The 16,777-nt window shown below is 38.1% G+C and overlaps 1 protein-coding gene across 4 annotated transcripts in view; it reads right to left on the bottom strand.

Moving 5' to 3' along the window:
• Positions 1-16,585, bottom strand: part of opn4xb (opsin 4xb) — a 20,239-nt gene extending 3,654 nt beyond the window's left edge. The window contains exons 1-8 of one of the 4 annotated variants that reach the window (XM_089130603.1): positions 16,449-16,585; positions 15,953-16,138; positions 9,835-10,002; positions 4,718-4,851; positions 4,326-4,529; positions 3,073-3,244; positions 2,835-2,990; positions 1-100 (exon numbers count right to left, since the gene is read on the bottom strand). The exon at positions 1-100 is cut by the window's left edge and continues 8 nt beyond it. In XM_089130603.1, the coding sequence (XP_088986729.1) occupies positions 1-100; positions 2,835-2,990; positions 3,073-3,244; positions 4,326-4,529; positions 4,718-4,851; positions 9,835-9,971 (903 nt within the window). In that variant the 5' untranslated portion in view covers positions 9,972-10,002; positions 15,953-16,138; positions 16,449-16,585. Of the gene's footprint in view, positions 101-2,834; positions 2,991-3,072; positions 3,245-4,325; positions 4,530-4,717; positions 4,852-9,834; positions 11,460-15,952; positions 16,139-16,448 lie in introns of those variants that run through there. The other 3 variants (XM_039685222.2, XM_089130602.1, XM_089130601.1) reach the window with 3 other exon arrangements.
• Positions 16,586-16,777: the final 192 nt, after the last annotated feature.

The raw sequence follows: 16,777 nt of genomic DNA, 5'->3' as shown, positions 1-16,777 counted from the left end.
GGTGTGAACGATGGCATATATGAAAGGGTTGTAGATGGCGGATGACTTGGCGATGACCGCCGGCAGTGTTTTAGAGTAGGGCGTCAGGATGCTTGCATGCCTGAGAAACCGAGGGAAAAATGAGTTACTTTTAAACACATGTAGGTCATTCAGAAAGTGTAGAGCGACAGCAGTGCAGCGCTGCAGACAGAAAGACAGATTACAATGCTTTATAATCTTTTCCTCCTCCTCACAGCTGTGCTGAGCTTAACAGAGAGCTCCACACACTTATGAGACAAATGTACATCGAAAAGTGCCAGATAAACAGTAATCAGGGGATTTGCAGACTGATATACAGTATAAAGATTACAGCCAATGCAGCATCCACTAAACTGTTTCAGTGCATCATATAAATATTGAGGCTTATATCTCAGTGGCTGGTTTTGAGTCAGAAGTTTACTATTTTGAAATACGTTATTTAGTGCAGTTACCGTTAATCGATTAATCGAGATTAATCGCATCTAACATAAAAGTTTTTGTAAAATACTGTATTCACACACACACACACACACACACACACACACACATATATACTGTATATAGATATATGCACTGTATGTGTGTGGGGGGGGGCTGTACTGTGTATACACACACATATATATATTATATAAACAAAAACAATGTCAGATGCGATTAATCATGATTAATCGATTTAACAGCACTAAAAGTCCTCTAAAATATCCAATATTCAAATTGATCCTAAATAACAATAATGGTGACTTTCTTAAACAATTAAACAGTATCATCAACAACTCTAATTAATTCTGAACAAAAAAGGCATTTTCTTCAAATCAATATCAATTTCTCTAAGATTGACAATATCTGCTATAAGGTCAACGTGTGTCCGATGTTTAATGTTTGTTTTTGTTTTGTACTTATGTGGTTATACAGAAATTGTGACGCATAAGATGTGTTGGGAACAAATTACTTTCAAATTTAAGGCAAAAACTGTATTTCAGAATCATTTCTCAAGCAAATGTATCTTTTAATCGCAGAGGAAAGACCATGTCATGCCTACAGAACAGAAAACAAAAATAATAACAGTGAACACAGGGCTCACACAAGTAAGCAGTTGTTCGGCTCCTATCACATGGCCGTAGCTTCAGTACAAGACGATTGCATGTGACAATATTTCTGATGTTTAAGCTTGACGCATGCAGTCATGAAATTATATGGAAAGTTTAGGGGTCAGTGATAATTTGCCATGCTTTTAAAAGAAGTATATTTTGCTCACCAATGCTGCAATAAAAAAAGCTATATTGTGACATTTTATTGCAATTTTAAATTATAATTTTAATTTATTCCTGTGATGTAAATCATTACTCCAGTCTTCAGTGTCACATGATCCTTCAGAAATCATTCTACCTGCTAAAATCAAATGTTTTGGCTCAACAACAAAAAATGCAACCGTTCGCATCAATCTTTTTGAGTTATTAAACAGTACACTGTAAAAAAATATTGTTGGTTTAACTTAAAAAAGTAAGTAACCTGATTGCCTTAAAATTTAAAGTTGATTTAACTGGAAAACGTGAGTTGATACAATGAAGGAGATTGATTTAATCATCAGAAACTCAAAATAATAAGTTATCTCAACTAAATAAATTATTTAAGTTAATTTGACAAAAGCAAAAATGCTGTGAAAACAAATCTTGAAAAAAATGTGTAACTTCAACAACAAAAAAAATGAAAATTGAGTAAGATGAACTTAATTTGTAGCATAAACAATTTAAGTTGATTACTCAAATAAATTAAATTGAGCGGTGGCCCTGGAACCAATTAATATCTGTTAATATTATCTATTAGTCTTGTTTATTATTTATTTAAAAACTTTTTTAACACATAGATTTCAATTTAAATTACACACAAATATTTATTTATTATTATGTCAACAGATCTCATCAAAATAACCTTGTATTTATTTAAGTTGAGGTAATTAGGTTACCTGAATACATTTTTAGAGAGTAATATGCTGTTTTGGTGCTCATGAAACAATCATTATTATTATCAATGTTGAAAACAGTTGTGCTTCTTCATATTTTTGTGGAAACTGATGAATATTTTGTTCATGATTTTGGGATGAAAAGAAAAGAACAGCATTATTATTATTATTTATTTTTTACTTTATCATAAGAAATCCTTTATAACATTTAACATGTCTTTATACTGTGCCTTTTGATACATTTAATGCATCCTTGCCAAATAAAAGTAATAAATCTTACATACTGACCCTAAACTTTTGAACGATATCATAATATCATTCATACTTGTGGCACAAGCTACATTCTTAGGGTTACACATAGATATATACAGATCTGTTTCTGAAATCGCTCCCTATCCACTATATAGTGCACTATATAGGGTGTCGGCCATTTTGTAGTGGTGTCTGAACTATACCATTCCCTGCATCCGTTCACTACTTTTACCCACAATCCTCTCTGATTTTGAGTGTACATCTGATGTCCACTTGCTGAAGCACTATTTCCCAGAATCCAATGTGTAGAGGACTGAGCATGCGTGAAAGTGCAAACCAGAAATTACTTAACAAGCTTTTTTTCTACCTTTTTTTATATTGATCATTACTTGAATAAAAGATATTACAAATTTGAGAAATATTATATAGATGCATGTTAAAATTAATTAAATCAAATAAAAGTATTAAATCTTACTGACCCCAAACTTTTGGCTCGCTTAACAAACTAACTCCAAGTATAAGCAATATATTTAGTGATGATACCTAAGCTTATGAGGAACACATGAATGTAAGGTATGAATATGTGTGCATTCTCAGAACTCACCCCGCCCAGGCGATGAGGGTGATGCACGCGTAGGGAGCCCAGGACAAAACGAATACCACTATGACCACAGCCGCTATTTTAGCCAGTTTCCATTCGCTCCTCAGGGAATGCTGCTTCACAAAGGTGGACTTCCTAGAGCTCAGCCTTTTTAGATCTCTAAACACACACATAATACAGTAATGAACGCTTTTCAATGATCACTCTTCAAACTCAAGAGGCCAGTGAGACCTGCTCAGACCTGCAGGCCTGTCGTACGGCGAAGAACATGTACAGGTAACAGAAGAGAATGATGGCCAGGGGGATGAAGAAGACAAAACAGCACAGCATCATGGTGTAACTCCTGTTGGCGGGAGATGGCGAGACGTAATCCCACGTGCATGATGTCATCAGACCTTCAGGGATGTAGGAACCTGCAAGAGCCATTTCATGCACACTTTTAACAGACACGGGATACTGGAAAGATGAATTTGTATTTAAAATGGGTCATTTATGTATGAAGAAATTATTTTTGAATTTGTAGCTTTCTAGACTGAGAAAAGCCAGAAAATGTGTTTTTGGCTTATGTGGATGAAAGACAACAATTCCCAGAATGCACTTGCTTCACTGCTCTAGGAGGCCACGCCTACCGGTAACAGAGCGCAGTAGTTAAACAAGTCTAGGCTACTAGAGAGTCTCGTGATGAGTCTGCCCGAAAATGTGTTTCGGGATCGCCCAAAATGTCCGGGATTGGGCTTTTGCGTTCTACAGTCGGCATTCGTTATGTTTCCTGTGGCGAGCGGGACGAGTGAGGGCCGCGGGAGAACGGCGCGAGGCCGGTGGCGTGATTACCGATGAGCGACACCTGTGAGACGCACCGGTCTCGTATCTCTCACGGAGGAGCGGGAATTTTCTTAGCAATGTTAAAACACACATCAACCGATCACTTGTTTAGCGTTCATATAAACACTACATTCAGATTCACCAATCAGAATTGAAACAAAAGTTGTGCATGTAAACAATGAATGGCGACTGCAGAAAGCAAAAGCTGAATCCCGGACATCGACGGCCGGACATGTCCGGGAAAAAGAGGATGGTAACTCCGACTACTCAGCTTTCTCCACAGAACAAGAGTCTGCTAACTTAGCTTCCAAAACAAGATGGCCGACACTATGTGTTCATTCTGTGAGTGAGATCGCCCTCTATGGGCGGGTTGAGAACATGCAGGACAGACCCTACTACTGACTGTAGTCTTTAGCCTCTGGACAATAAATCCTCAGATGACGCAAAATGACGATTTTTTCATCATCAGAGGATTTTTTCCAGACTAAAAATACATAAATCTCTCGTCTCAGGGGGATATGAGGGTGGGAAACATGGTAATTCGAAAATGCTAAATCCTGAAGTATCCCTTTAAAATGACCTTGCCAACCCTATATACCTGTTTTCTTTATTATAAGTCTACATTATAGAATATTTAAATTACTGAGATTTAATAGAACATTTAAATCTTACTCCAGCCAATCAGAGGAGCCAGACTCCAGGCCAGAGAGTAGAGCCAGATGCACAGGATGGCCAGAGAGGTTCTGCGTTTGGAGTTCCACTGGATGGCCTGCAGTGGTTTGGTAATGACCAGGTAGCGATCGATAGAGATGGCCAACAGGGTTATCATCGAGGTGATGCCAAACAGTGCGCCACAGAATGCATATATTTTACATCCTATGGGCAAATAGAGAGAATACAAGCCAATACTGTGATTTACAGAATTTATAAGCCTTCAAAATATCATACATTTAGGTGAAAAGCTTGAATTTAAATTGCCTTAGACACAACTTTTTTTACAAGTTTAATTAAAAATAAAGTGTTATGTAGTGAAGTGCATGCAAAAAAAAAAACTTAAGAGTTACCAAGTTCTCCAAACATCCACTCCTTACACAGGCAGTTGATGAAGAACACTGGGGATTGTGTGATGGCCATGAGGAAATCACTCACTGCCAGGTTCACTATGAAATAATTTGGCAGGCTCCGCAACTTTTTATTACTGCACACACACACACACACACACACAAAAACATTAAAATCAAGTTCAATTTTACTACTGTTAAAACAGATAGAACAGTTTATGAACAATGAATATTATGTTTGCTTCTACCTATATGTTTTTCTTCTTTCATAAAAAGATATTTTTAAGAATGTTGGTAATGGTAACCAAATGGTTTTGGTTCCCATAGACTTCCATAATATGGACAAAAAATACAGTGAAAATCAAAGGGAAACTGAACTTGAAAATATCTATAAAGAAAGTCGTTTATGTTTGGAATGACATGAGAGTGCAAATACGTCATATCCCTACTAATCTTTGTTAACTTGGTTATTGTTAAGAAATTAACAATAACTTAGGAACCTCAAAAATAACTTTAGAAAACTTAGAAATTGTTCAATAATCAAGTAAAACAAAAACTTTCATTGTTCAAGGTGAGAGGCAAATGAGAGTTATTTGGATCAAACAGATCAAATGCCCCCATTGCAGTTCTGTCCATCAATGATTCTCAGTATTCCCCGAATTCCTGGAATAGCAGTCCATTTCCTTCCACAGAAGCCCATGATTACAATAATAATCGCATCCGTTTATGGAAATGCATCAAACGTGTTATATACCTCATTCTGCAATATTCCTAATTTCTAGCACATTAAGCACTTTTTTCTCAAAGAATTATAAAAGCAATTATGGAAAATGCGGATTAGGGCTGTCCAGTGACTGTGTTTTACATAAACGTACAGTAACTTTAATCAGAGCAAGTAGGGATGGTAAAAAAAAAAAAAGAAAAAGCTTTTTACTAGTATTTCACTGCCTGCTCTAGTTTTACCTCACTGACCCAATTCACTAAAACAATTAAAGTCAATAACATATTCGAGATTTGGTGCATTATGCAAGAGATTATCTGTCACAAACAAGGAATGTTATCTGACGGACAACAAGTCCATTTAAATATTGCACCATTTTAACTCTTTAAAGTGGACAAAAAATAAACTATACTAAAAAAATTAAAGAAAAACTAGATAAGGTGACAAAAGATAACACTAAATAATGTTCATAAGGTTGCTTTTTTATTAATTGTTATTTAACTCTTTCCCCGTAAACCAATGACAACGTTTTTGGCCATTTTCACAAAAAATGTCATGGCCCCCAGAATATTTACTAAATTTACAAAACTAAACTAAACTAAAACTAATATCTGCACATATATAAAAGAAAGAACAAACCCACTGCTTTAAAAAAAAAGAAAAGTTTTTTGAAAGTTTAATTAAAAAAATTCTCTCAACATTTTGAGCAAAAAGTTGAGAGAATCACGTTTTTGTTAAAGACTACATCTGGATCAGATTCAGAACGATGATCAAAACACAGATTCAGTAGATCGAATCCATGAACACCCTGCACAGTTTTGATTTATATGCTATTTAATGTTGATGATCGCTTTATTTTAGATATGATTACCAATCATATTGATTGTTTTTGCATCTTTGTCGCATGTGTTTTGATCTAGATATTCAGTACTCTTTCAGAAGATGCATAATAGCGCTCCCATATAAGAGTGAAAACACGGAAAGACGGTTTCAAGTTGTTTCATCAGTGTTGTCTCGCAAATGACAGAAATTTCCGTCAATGGCGAGAAAGAGTAAATCATATTTGCACGAACAAAAGTGAATAAAAAATACTTATTATAACACATAAACAATACAGAACCTGGAACAGACTGAACTAAAGGCTTAAATACACAAGGGAGCAATCAACGGAAAACAAAACAGGCATGATTCTAATTAACAACCATGGAAAACAACAAATAACTGGCTCAGACGAAAACCAAACTAAAACACAACTGACAGAACTAAACAGTAACAGAACGGGGAGCGAAGAGAGTCGAGCAGAAGGAGCCAGGCGGGGACCCAGACCGCAGCCAGGACGAAGGCCCACAGCGGAGTCGGAGGAGGAAGGAGCCATGGCTGGGGACGACCGACAAATTTGGAGCCCCAGGTGGACAAGAAAAGCAAATAAGACCTCGCGACACTATGGATCTGGGGACCAAGGCGGAGCTGCATCGACGAGGATCCGAGGTTGAGCCAGGGTAACAGAGGACTGAGGTGGAGCCGGAGGGAAGAGATGCTGAAGGAGTGCAGGGACGAAGCACACCTGAAGGTCATGAAATCTGTACTGGAGGGACAAGGGAGGTCGGTGGAGCAGTAAGGACGATCGTCCCAGGTGGAGCCGAGTAAGGGAAGAGCCAAGATGAAGGGACTCGGCAGCTGGAGGCGAAGCCAGACTCTATCCTTTTGACAAGGCGGACCCGAGGCACATCCACACAGCAAAGTGGATTCAGAGGAGGGGCCGAGGGACTAGGGGGGCCAGCGGAGGCGTGGAAGATGAATCTGGCCGGTAGGAGAGGTGGGCTTGGCGGGATCCTTGGAGACATGGGAGACTTGGAGCTGGGCGGGATCAACGAGAATCGGAGACAGGGAAATATCCACTTCCATTCCCTCATAATAGTTAACAGAGGCCGATGGGAATGTGGGCGTGGCTCTACTCCATGCCCTCGAACTCCACGAGGACACTCCCAGTGACAGATGGTGTAGCCGGCTCATTCAATCTGGTCAGACAATCCGTTAGGCTCGGACTGGGCTGGCTGGCTGGGTTCTGGGTCTTGAGTGGGGCTGGTGATGTCCTATTCTGTCCTATTCACCAGGACCCAGTCCACACGAAATCTCCCTGAGGACTAACACCGGGCAGGCGTGCCTTGGATTGCTCGCTGAGGCTGGTAAAGTAGAACACACAAAGCAAGCAATCTGGATAGTGTCACGACACACACAGGAGAGAGACTGCAGATCTCTCAATTGCAGTATGATGTTCCTTTTATTTGGGTAATCCGTAAATCATAATCCAGTCCAGGGAAGGGTCAAATACCATATAAACAATCCAAGATGCAACACAGAACACCAGGAATAGGTAAGCACCAACCAAGAAGTGTCAGACATTAACAAGGACTCCGTAATGAACACTGATGGTGCGTTCTATTATTCATCCGTCTCGGAGTTCCGAATCGGACGACAGACGTTGCCTAGCAACACGCCCCCACGACACAGAGCAAGAATTCCGTTTCGGAATTCAAGATGGCTGCGCCCTGTGACTTGTAAGAATGAATTCTTTTCATTGTTTTTGAACCGCTTTGGTGTTTTAAATGACAATAATCACTCGTATTACTGCGTCCCCTGTAGGTATGGGAGTCGGTTGTTGTGAGTGCAATTACTAACGTTGCTAGCGTTGCTAACGGAAGATTAACATGAAAAACATTAAATAAAGTGAACATTTTCAAGTTCAATGACTGCGTTTTGTAGTCATAATATTTTTTTTTAATGTAAGTGCCTGGTACTCAGCCAGTGCTACCATTATAACAGCTTTCCGGGTGGCGTCCATTTCTTTTCTCCGACTCGGACACGCAAAACATAATAGAACGCTTGAAGTGTGGACGTAACGTCAAATCCCAGGTCCGAGTTGGTTAGTTGGCTATAATAGAACGCACCATAACAGATAAACAGAATATATAATCACAGAACTAACAAGGTGACGGGAAACAGCCTGAGTGCAATGAACTGATGAGCGACAGACAGAATGCTGGGAAATGAAGTCAAAACGTGAAAGATACCGTGAGAACGAGGACCTCTAGTGACAACCCAGGGAAACACAACCAGGCACCGTGACAGATAGTGTGGGACATTCTAAGACTGAACTGAACACACTTACAGACTTTCCATCGACTGCAGCAATTTTAAAACACCGACTATGAGCATGACTTGGCGCATTTGCGTTCATAATTAGCCTTGCAGTCGTTAAGTGTGTCCCCGGCTTAAGGCACACCAGATCTAAGAAGTCCTTGGTGTGATCCTCTAGATTTTGCTCCTTCTTTTCTAGGCAGAGCAATTGGATGGCTAGCAAGTACATAACAGGGAAAAAACACTGCAACAAATCAAATCTAGGTTCGGTATTCTGTAATGTGTTAGAAACGCATGAACAAAAATGAATCAAAAATACTTATTTATTAAACAAAGAAAAAATACTAGGAGAAAGATATAGCAATAACACATTCACATAAACTAAACAGACTGAACTAAAGGCTTAAATATACAAGAGAGCAATCAACAGAGAACAGAACAAGTGTAAAACTAATACATATCCATGAAAACAAACAAAGAACTAGAAATCAGGCAAAGGGAAAACACAATGAACTGACAGAACTAAGCATAACTGTAGCAGAAATACTTACGCTCTTCATATTATTATATCATTTCATTTAAATTTAATGTAATTACATGCAAATGCAGTATACCATTAAAAATATCAAACAATGTACATCCACATATTAAGGGGAAAGTGACATTAAATAGTTTTTGAACGTTTACATTGTGACATATCAGCTGTCTACTCCTTCGGTAACACTTTAGAGTAAGGTCTTACTATATAAATCAATATTAACATTTGATAATGTTAGTTAACACAAACGTTCTTGTGTACAGTGCATTTATTAACGTTAATAGTGTATGTTCTGTATGATACTGTATGTTCAGATTAACATGAGCTAAGATAATGCTTTAAATGTTAGTTCATGCTTGCTAATTTAGTTAATTAATGTTAAATGAAACATTATTGTAAAGTGCTATAAAGCATTTAGCTAATTATTTTATAATGATTATGCATGCAGCTTTAATGACTTCAAAATAATATATTTACTTTTAACAAGACTAGGCCTATTTAAAAATATACTAGTGAATTTATAGAAGTTTATTTTTTTTTTACATGCATACCTAAGCATCAACTACTCGAATAGATAAAAGTGTATGAATCATGTTTAACAGAATTAATAGTAGGCTACATTAACTAACCCAGTAAGAATTAAATAATTTAATGTTTCTTACTTTATGTAAAGTGTTACCTAACATAACACCCCAAACTTTTTTGCATCAGTTGCGCTCATACCTGTAAAAGGCGAACATGACCAAAGCGTTACCCGTGACTCCCAAAGTGCCGATGATGAGGACGAGGAAGGCGATGATGTAATGCACATGATCCGGGACGTCCAGTCTTTTGTATATCTGCCGTTGGGGCTCCATCATCAAACCGAACACTGAGATACACCAACTAAAACTGAAGAACAACACTTCAACAAAGCAAGCGTGAGTGAAAACTCATGGTCTCCGTCTTCTGTTTCCAGCATCACCACTTCTCAGTCTGTCATGCAGAGACTTCACTTACACTACTATCAGTAACAGCAACAGACGGATAACACAGCGACCTACTTGTCGGAGCAGTTTAGTCATGTCACATGACACACCCCACTCTCCATCATCTGTCCCACCCTTGTCTGTGTCTTCATGGCAATCTCACACACACTATTTTCTTCAACAAGAAGAGAACATCGCATTGTGTTGAGAAGACACAAGCCGTCCGAGACTAAATGAAGCATGTGTCATATAGACTATAGTGCTTTCTGTCTGTGTTCATCAGGTCTGTAATGGATGTGGAGTCTTTTAACAGGTCAGAGGGTGAGAGTGGCAGAAGGAGAGAGTGAATGAGGGCTTGAACATGAACAGCTGCGGGGATTCATGATGCTGAGCTTAAAAAACAACAGGAACCTTTCCTGGGGTCAAACCTGTGGGACAGAGCGACCTGATCACAGCCACACTATTACAATCCATCAGTGTTGCTTTGTTAGGATTGCTAATGTACCATTCATATTTTGAATTAGTTTGAATCAGTGTATTTCTGAATAGGATTCTGTCTTTCATCAATTTCGGAAGATGCAAAAATAGTTTAAATCATTTTTTTTTTCACACTCAGTAACATTAATCACATTGAGTAAATTCTTTGTCCTCATGGACAGACACAGTACACGTTGTAGTTTTATACTTTTCACCACTTTTAATGTATTCAGTTTCAGCACCAATTTTACTTAAAGGGCAACATGACATCATGACTTTTGCGTAAACGTACACGTCACTTTCGAGTCAAGTGGCGTGTTATCTCTACGCATTTTGAGCTATCCGCGTGTATGCGCGTGTTTGCGTGTAAGTCTACGCCATTAACGTCCGCGTCATTCCGAGTGTCTGTACACGCCGTCAAATGTCCAGTCATAAATGCCATTAACCCCAGTGACGGTTAAGTTTAGGGATGGGGTTGAGGTAAGTCATATCTTTTTCTTTCCTAGGATGGTAAGGGAAGAGTCATAAATGCCATTAACCCGTGATGGTTAGGTTTAGGGACGGGGTTGAGGTAAGTCATATATTTATATAACGTTAAGTCAACGGCGTTCATAAACACACTGAAAAGCGATTATGCGTCTTGATAGCACGCCAAAAATGGAAATACGAATTGGCGTGTCATTCACACGCTACTTCATGAGATCAGTCTGTAAAGGGTTAGTTTACCCAAAAATGAAAATTCTGTCAGTATTTACTCACCCTCATGGACAGTAGACACACAGTATACTTTGTAGTTTCATACTTTTCACCACATTTAATGTATTCAATTTCAGCATTAATTTTAAAGGGTTAGTTCACCCAAAAAGGTCTCATGTTGTTCCAACCCCGTAAGACCTTCGTTCATCTTCGTAACACGAATTAAGATATTATTGATGAAATCTGAAAGCTGGATCACTCCTCCATACTAGTCCATAGACGTCTTGAGGGATTGAAACTTGCCGGCCTCGAAAAGTTATTAAAGACATCGTTAAAATAGTCCAAGTGACTACAATCTTAACTTTATCAAACGACAAGGATACTTTTTGTGCGCAAAAAACCCCCCAAAATAATGACTTTATTTCAACTATTCATTTCCGTCTCTCTTGGCCTCGAGTCAGGTTACTAGTTAGTAACAGCGTATGATCTGTTGGTGTACGTCACACACATGACCAGCGTCGGCCAATAGTGAGTCTTTGTGTGACGTAGCTCTACGCAATTACACAACATGACATCATGACTTTTGCGTAAACATACACGCCACTTTCGAGTCAGGTGGCGTGTTATCTCTACGCATTTTGAGCTATCCGCGTGTATGCGTGTATGTCTACGCCATTAACGTCAAATCTCCAGTCATAAATGCCAACCTCAGTGATGGTTAAGTTTAGGGATGGGGTTGAGGTAAGTCATATCTTTTTTTTACCTAGGATGGTAAGGGAACAGTCATAAATGCCATTAACCCCAGTGACAGTTAGGTTTTGGGACGGGGTTGAGGTAAGTCATATATTTATATAACGTTAAGTCAACGGCGTTCATAAACACGCTGAAAGGCGATTATGCGTCTTGATAGCACGCCAAAAATGGAAATACGAATTGGCGTGTCATACACACGCTACTTCATGAGATCAGTCAGCAATTACACTAGTTTAACTGACTAGAGGCCCATAGAGAAGGAAATGAATAGTTAAAATAATAAAGCCGTTATTTATGTTTGTTTTTGCGCACAATAAGCGTTCTCGTCGCTTGATAAACTTAAGATTGAACCACTGTAGTCACTCGGACTATTTTAACAATGTCTTAAATAACTTTTCGAGGCCGGTAAGTTTCAGTCCCTCAAGAAGCCTATAGATTTCATCAAAAATATCTTAATTCTCGTTCCGAAAATGAACAAAGGTCTTACGGGTTGGAATTTTTGGGTGAACTAACCGTTTAAAGCTGCAGTCCGGCGTTTTTCCTCTTTGTCGCCATCTCTGTTCGAAATCTGCAATTGCAGTCATTCGCGGAATTATCAACTTTACGTGAGTTGTACTTCAACACCCTCGACACGGCACAGTGCGGATGAACACAATGTTTGAGGAGGTGTTCGTCAGTCACCACGCCATTGTGGAAACTGTCATTCGCAATTACACATTATTCTTTTTGGAAGTATGATTGATCAACATAAGAATTTCACCGGAAAATGTCATCTGAAGAAGTAAGAAACATCTACTTTGTTCTCGTTCTGACATTGCAGTAAATCGCATTGATTAAATTAACAATAGCTTATAAGTTATCATATCACGCAAAACCGCGCAAATTATACTTTGTTCTCTGTTGTTAAATTAAGTTTTTAACCCAACATTTGGGTTTGTCCATATTTCACACAAATTTGGATTAAAACAACCCAGCATTTTTTAGAGTAAGTCAAAATTCACAGTATTCATAAACAAGTATATAGGCAAACCCAGATTACCTCTGTCTGATGAGATTCTGAAATGTGCATCCAATGAACACAATGCTATCCCATGAGGCCACGCGAGCGGATTTGTGAATGGCGAATGATAACATGACGAATGTAAGATTACATTTATATTTCACACACAGAACATAGCCTACTTTTTCAGAGGGATATAGTTCACCGAAAAATGAAAAAAATTGTCTGTATGAGTTTCTTCCTTCTGTTGAGCAAAAAAGAAGATATGTGACTGATGGGACACAAGACGGTTCTGGGTCATTTTGAGTTATTCACGTATTCTGAAAGCGTAGTCTCCAAGACTGTTGACAATCTTAAAAATAATCAAAAAAATAAAATAAATAAATAATAAAAATAATCAAACAGTTGACGGCACCCATTAACATCAATTGACTAGTGGGGGAAAAAATACCATTTAAAGTCAATGGTTACCGTCAACTTTGCTAAAAACTGTAGCAGAAAACAACAAAAACCAGCAAATAAAAAAATGTGTGTGTTTGTCTGCATGTTCTGCTCATCCATCTCTTTAACACCGTAATCCAGGCATCACTTCTGTTCTCTCCACGGCAGTCAACGGCATGCTATGGGATTGAAAGATGTGGGATTATAAATCTGTCCATAATCCTACATCTTAGCTAAAACCTCACTGACAATAACAGCATTACTCTAATTCAGCCTATATGACAACCACAGCAACACGACTGAGATTATATTATAGATCAAGGAATCAATCCAACTAACCTGGAACATAAGAGCTTCCAACTAATCTGAGAGATGGGTCTGCGGGATCATAACACGCACTTTCTTGATAAACACAGATGAATGTACACTACCTTTCAAAAGATTGAGTCACTACGGTTTTTAAAATAAATGTACACTTAAAGGGTTAGTTCACCCAAAAATGAAAATTAAGTCATTAATTACTCACCCCCATGCTGTACCAACCCCGTAAGACCTTCGTTCATCTTCGGAACACAAATAAAGATATTTTTGATTGAATCTGAGAGCTGGATCAGTCCTAGATAGACTGCCTAAGGGACTGGCTCTTGACGGCCCATAAAGTCATTAGAGAAAAGGTTTAAATATTCCATGTGCCTACAGCGGCTCAATTATAAGTTTATCAAGCGACGAGACTACTTTTTGTGCGAAAAAAACATAAATAACGACTTTATTCGACTATTCTATTACTTCCTTATGGGCGCATGCGCGAGAACTGAGACGAGGACGTTCTCATTCGTCTACTTCTTGTTACCGGCTGCTCACCGCTTAGGAGTTTTACCGCCCCCTACCGTATAAGATGATGATCCATATATAAGGCGCTCCGGATTATAAGGAACACTGTCGTTTTTTGAGAAGATTAAAGGCTTTTAAGTGCACCTTATAGTGCGGAAAATACGCAAATTGAAAAGCGTATGTACAGCGCGCATCTTCCTCTGCTTGTAAACAGAAAGTTTTGCGCTTGCAGCTATAGCAGCACATCATCTTATACGGTAGGGGGCGGTAAAACTCCTAAGCGGTGAGCAGCCGGTAACAAGAAGTAGACGAATGAGAACGTCCTCGTCTCAGTTCTCGCGCATGCGCCCATAAGGAAGTAATAGAATAGTCGAATAAAGTCGTTATTTATATTTTTTTCGCACAAAACGTAGTCTAGTCGCTTGATAAACTTATAATTGAGCCGCTGTAGGCACATGGAATATTTAAACCTTTTCTTTAATGACTTTCCAAATCGTTGGACGAGGATTCAATTTGAACTAGAAACATGACTTAAACGTGTTAAAATGTGGACATGTGCGACCAATAGAGATCTCTCTATAGAGTGCCGAAGTTACAAAAGCAATCTGATGTTTCTATTGAACAGGTAAAGTCATAAGTAAGCCTCTTTACCCTGTCTTGAACAAATCATCCTTCTGTAGCATTGTGCTTTAATGTAAAAATGATCTTAAATGTTGCTGATATTAAATTCAATGTTTGTTTAATCAAGAGAATGTTTTGAAGGATGGATTAATGGTGCACAACAACAATAACATTACATTACATAAATACTATGAATGTTAGGTTGAAATGTGATTTTAACTAGTGGAGTGCAGTGATATTCTAATATGAGGAAGGCTCACAGATCAAATGTATATCATGTCCCATGCACTTAATGTTGTCACATTTTCCTGGTTCAATAAACATTGCAATGGTATTTTGTATTCATTAACTAGCTAGTGTAAATCCCTCATTCATCATTTTTTAGGCCATTTTAAAATTGATTTTGGCATGCCATAAAGCAGTGATATCCAAGTGCCCAAGTTATTTACTTACTTTTTAATTAGTCTTCCCATTAATGCCATAATTTTGCTCGTTAAGACGGATTCGCGAACGCGCACAAAAACAAGAGGCGGGATTTAACGCATGAACCAAGTCATAACCAATCATATCCCACCATAGCACGATGGAGGCGTTGGCTCCTCTCACGTGACTTTCCCCCATTCATTCTCAATTAATCCCCATCAAACCCAAAACTCAGAAAAAAATGATTTATTCACTTTTTAATGTCACATTTTGTAATATCTGTGTTGTTTAATTTTTGTTATATGGGTAATTTACTCATCCAATTGTTTGTCTCCTCGAAGGAAACCAATGCAAATGAATAATGCAAAAAGAGCAAAGTGATAAATCAACAAATTGTTTTAAAAAAATCTGATTATTGCATACAGAAAATAAGCTTTCCCTCATATTCTGTTTTCATTTCTGTAGTGAATTTGCAATTAAATCCACATTTTTTATTGTTTATGTCTTCAGGGATGGACCGATTTTCTTGGAAAGCATTATTTTGGCATTGGACATGAATCATGACTTAGTACAATTCTCTGACTCCACGTCTGGTAATCTATTCCCCAGAGAAATGAGATGTGTAACTTACCACGGCTTTAAACTTTGCTATCAGGGTCATGTGATAACTTAATCTTTTGTTGTCTTGGGATTACTTCTATTTCAGGCCAAGATGAATGTAATTCATGTAATTTTTCATTTGGAATGAATAGTTTTGATTACTTGCTGATCCCCCGTTCGGCTTAAACGTCAGCTTCGTGTGGATATATGCGTTAACCTGGGCAGAGAAAAAGAAGAGTATTTTTAGGCATTGAATATCAAAGAACAGTGTCATCATGGTTATCTCACTTATAAGGTTTCAGGCGCTTCATGTAGCATGCCCTCGATCAAGGAAGTGATTTTTACTGATGGTTTTATGATGTTTAATGTCTATGAATCTTAATCCGTTCCTACACATCACCAATGTAAGAGCTAAAATGTATACAAAACATGATCAGCTAACATTGTTCACATTCACAAGCTGTCTAACATGCAAAAACTGGCATATTAACAGACAAAATGATCTTATCTCAACTGATTTAACATACCTTTTGTCTCGTCGGATGGGCTGCAAGTATTAATTTGACGTTTACCACGACTCCGTGTGAAAGTTAATGACAAACTATATGCTATAAACCGCGCTAGCCAGGGCGCGCGCGCTTCCAAAAGAAAAACAAAAGCGTGTAGCTTAAGACCGGGAGTTAACCATTTCAGTACAAAAATTTCAAAATAAAAGAAAATCACCTTCTCTGTAACAAAATACACTTCAGGTTATTTACAATATATAACCTTTTAGGAGTTCCCTACAATTGAATTTAGTTTTGATTAATTAATGTAAACACACTTTCACTAGAAAATTTTAATATCTGTTAAACAT

The sequence above is a fragment of the Pimephales promelas genome, chromosome 4 (assembly GCF_988280905.1).
Source record: "Pimephales promelas chromosome 4, fPimPro1.hap1.1, whole genome shotgun sequence".
In the NCBI taxonomy this organism is placed as follows: Eukaryota; Metazoa; Chordata; class Actinopteri; order Cypriniformes; family Leuciscidae; genus Pimephales; species Pimephales promelas.
This window is presented reverse-complemented; position numbering and strand designations above follow the sequence as displayed.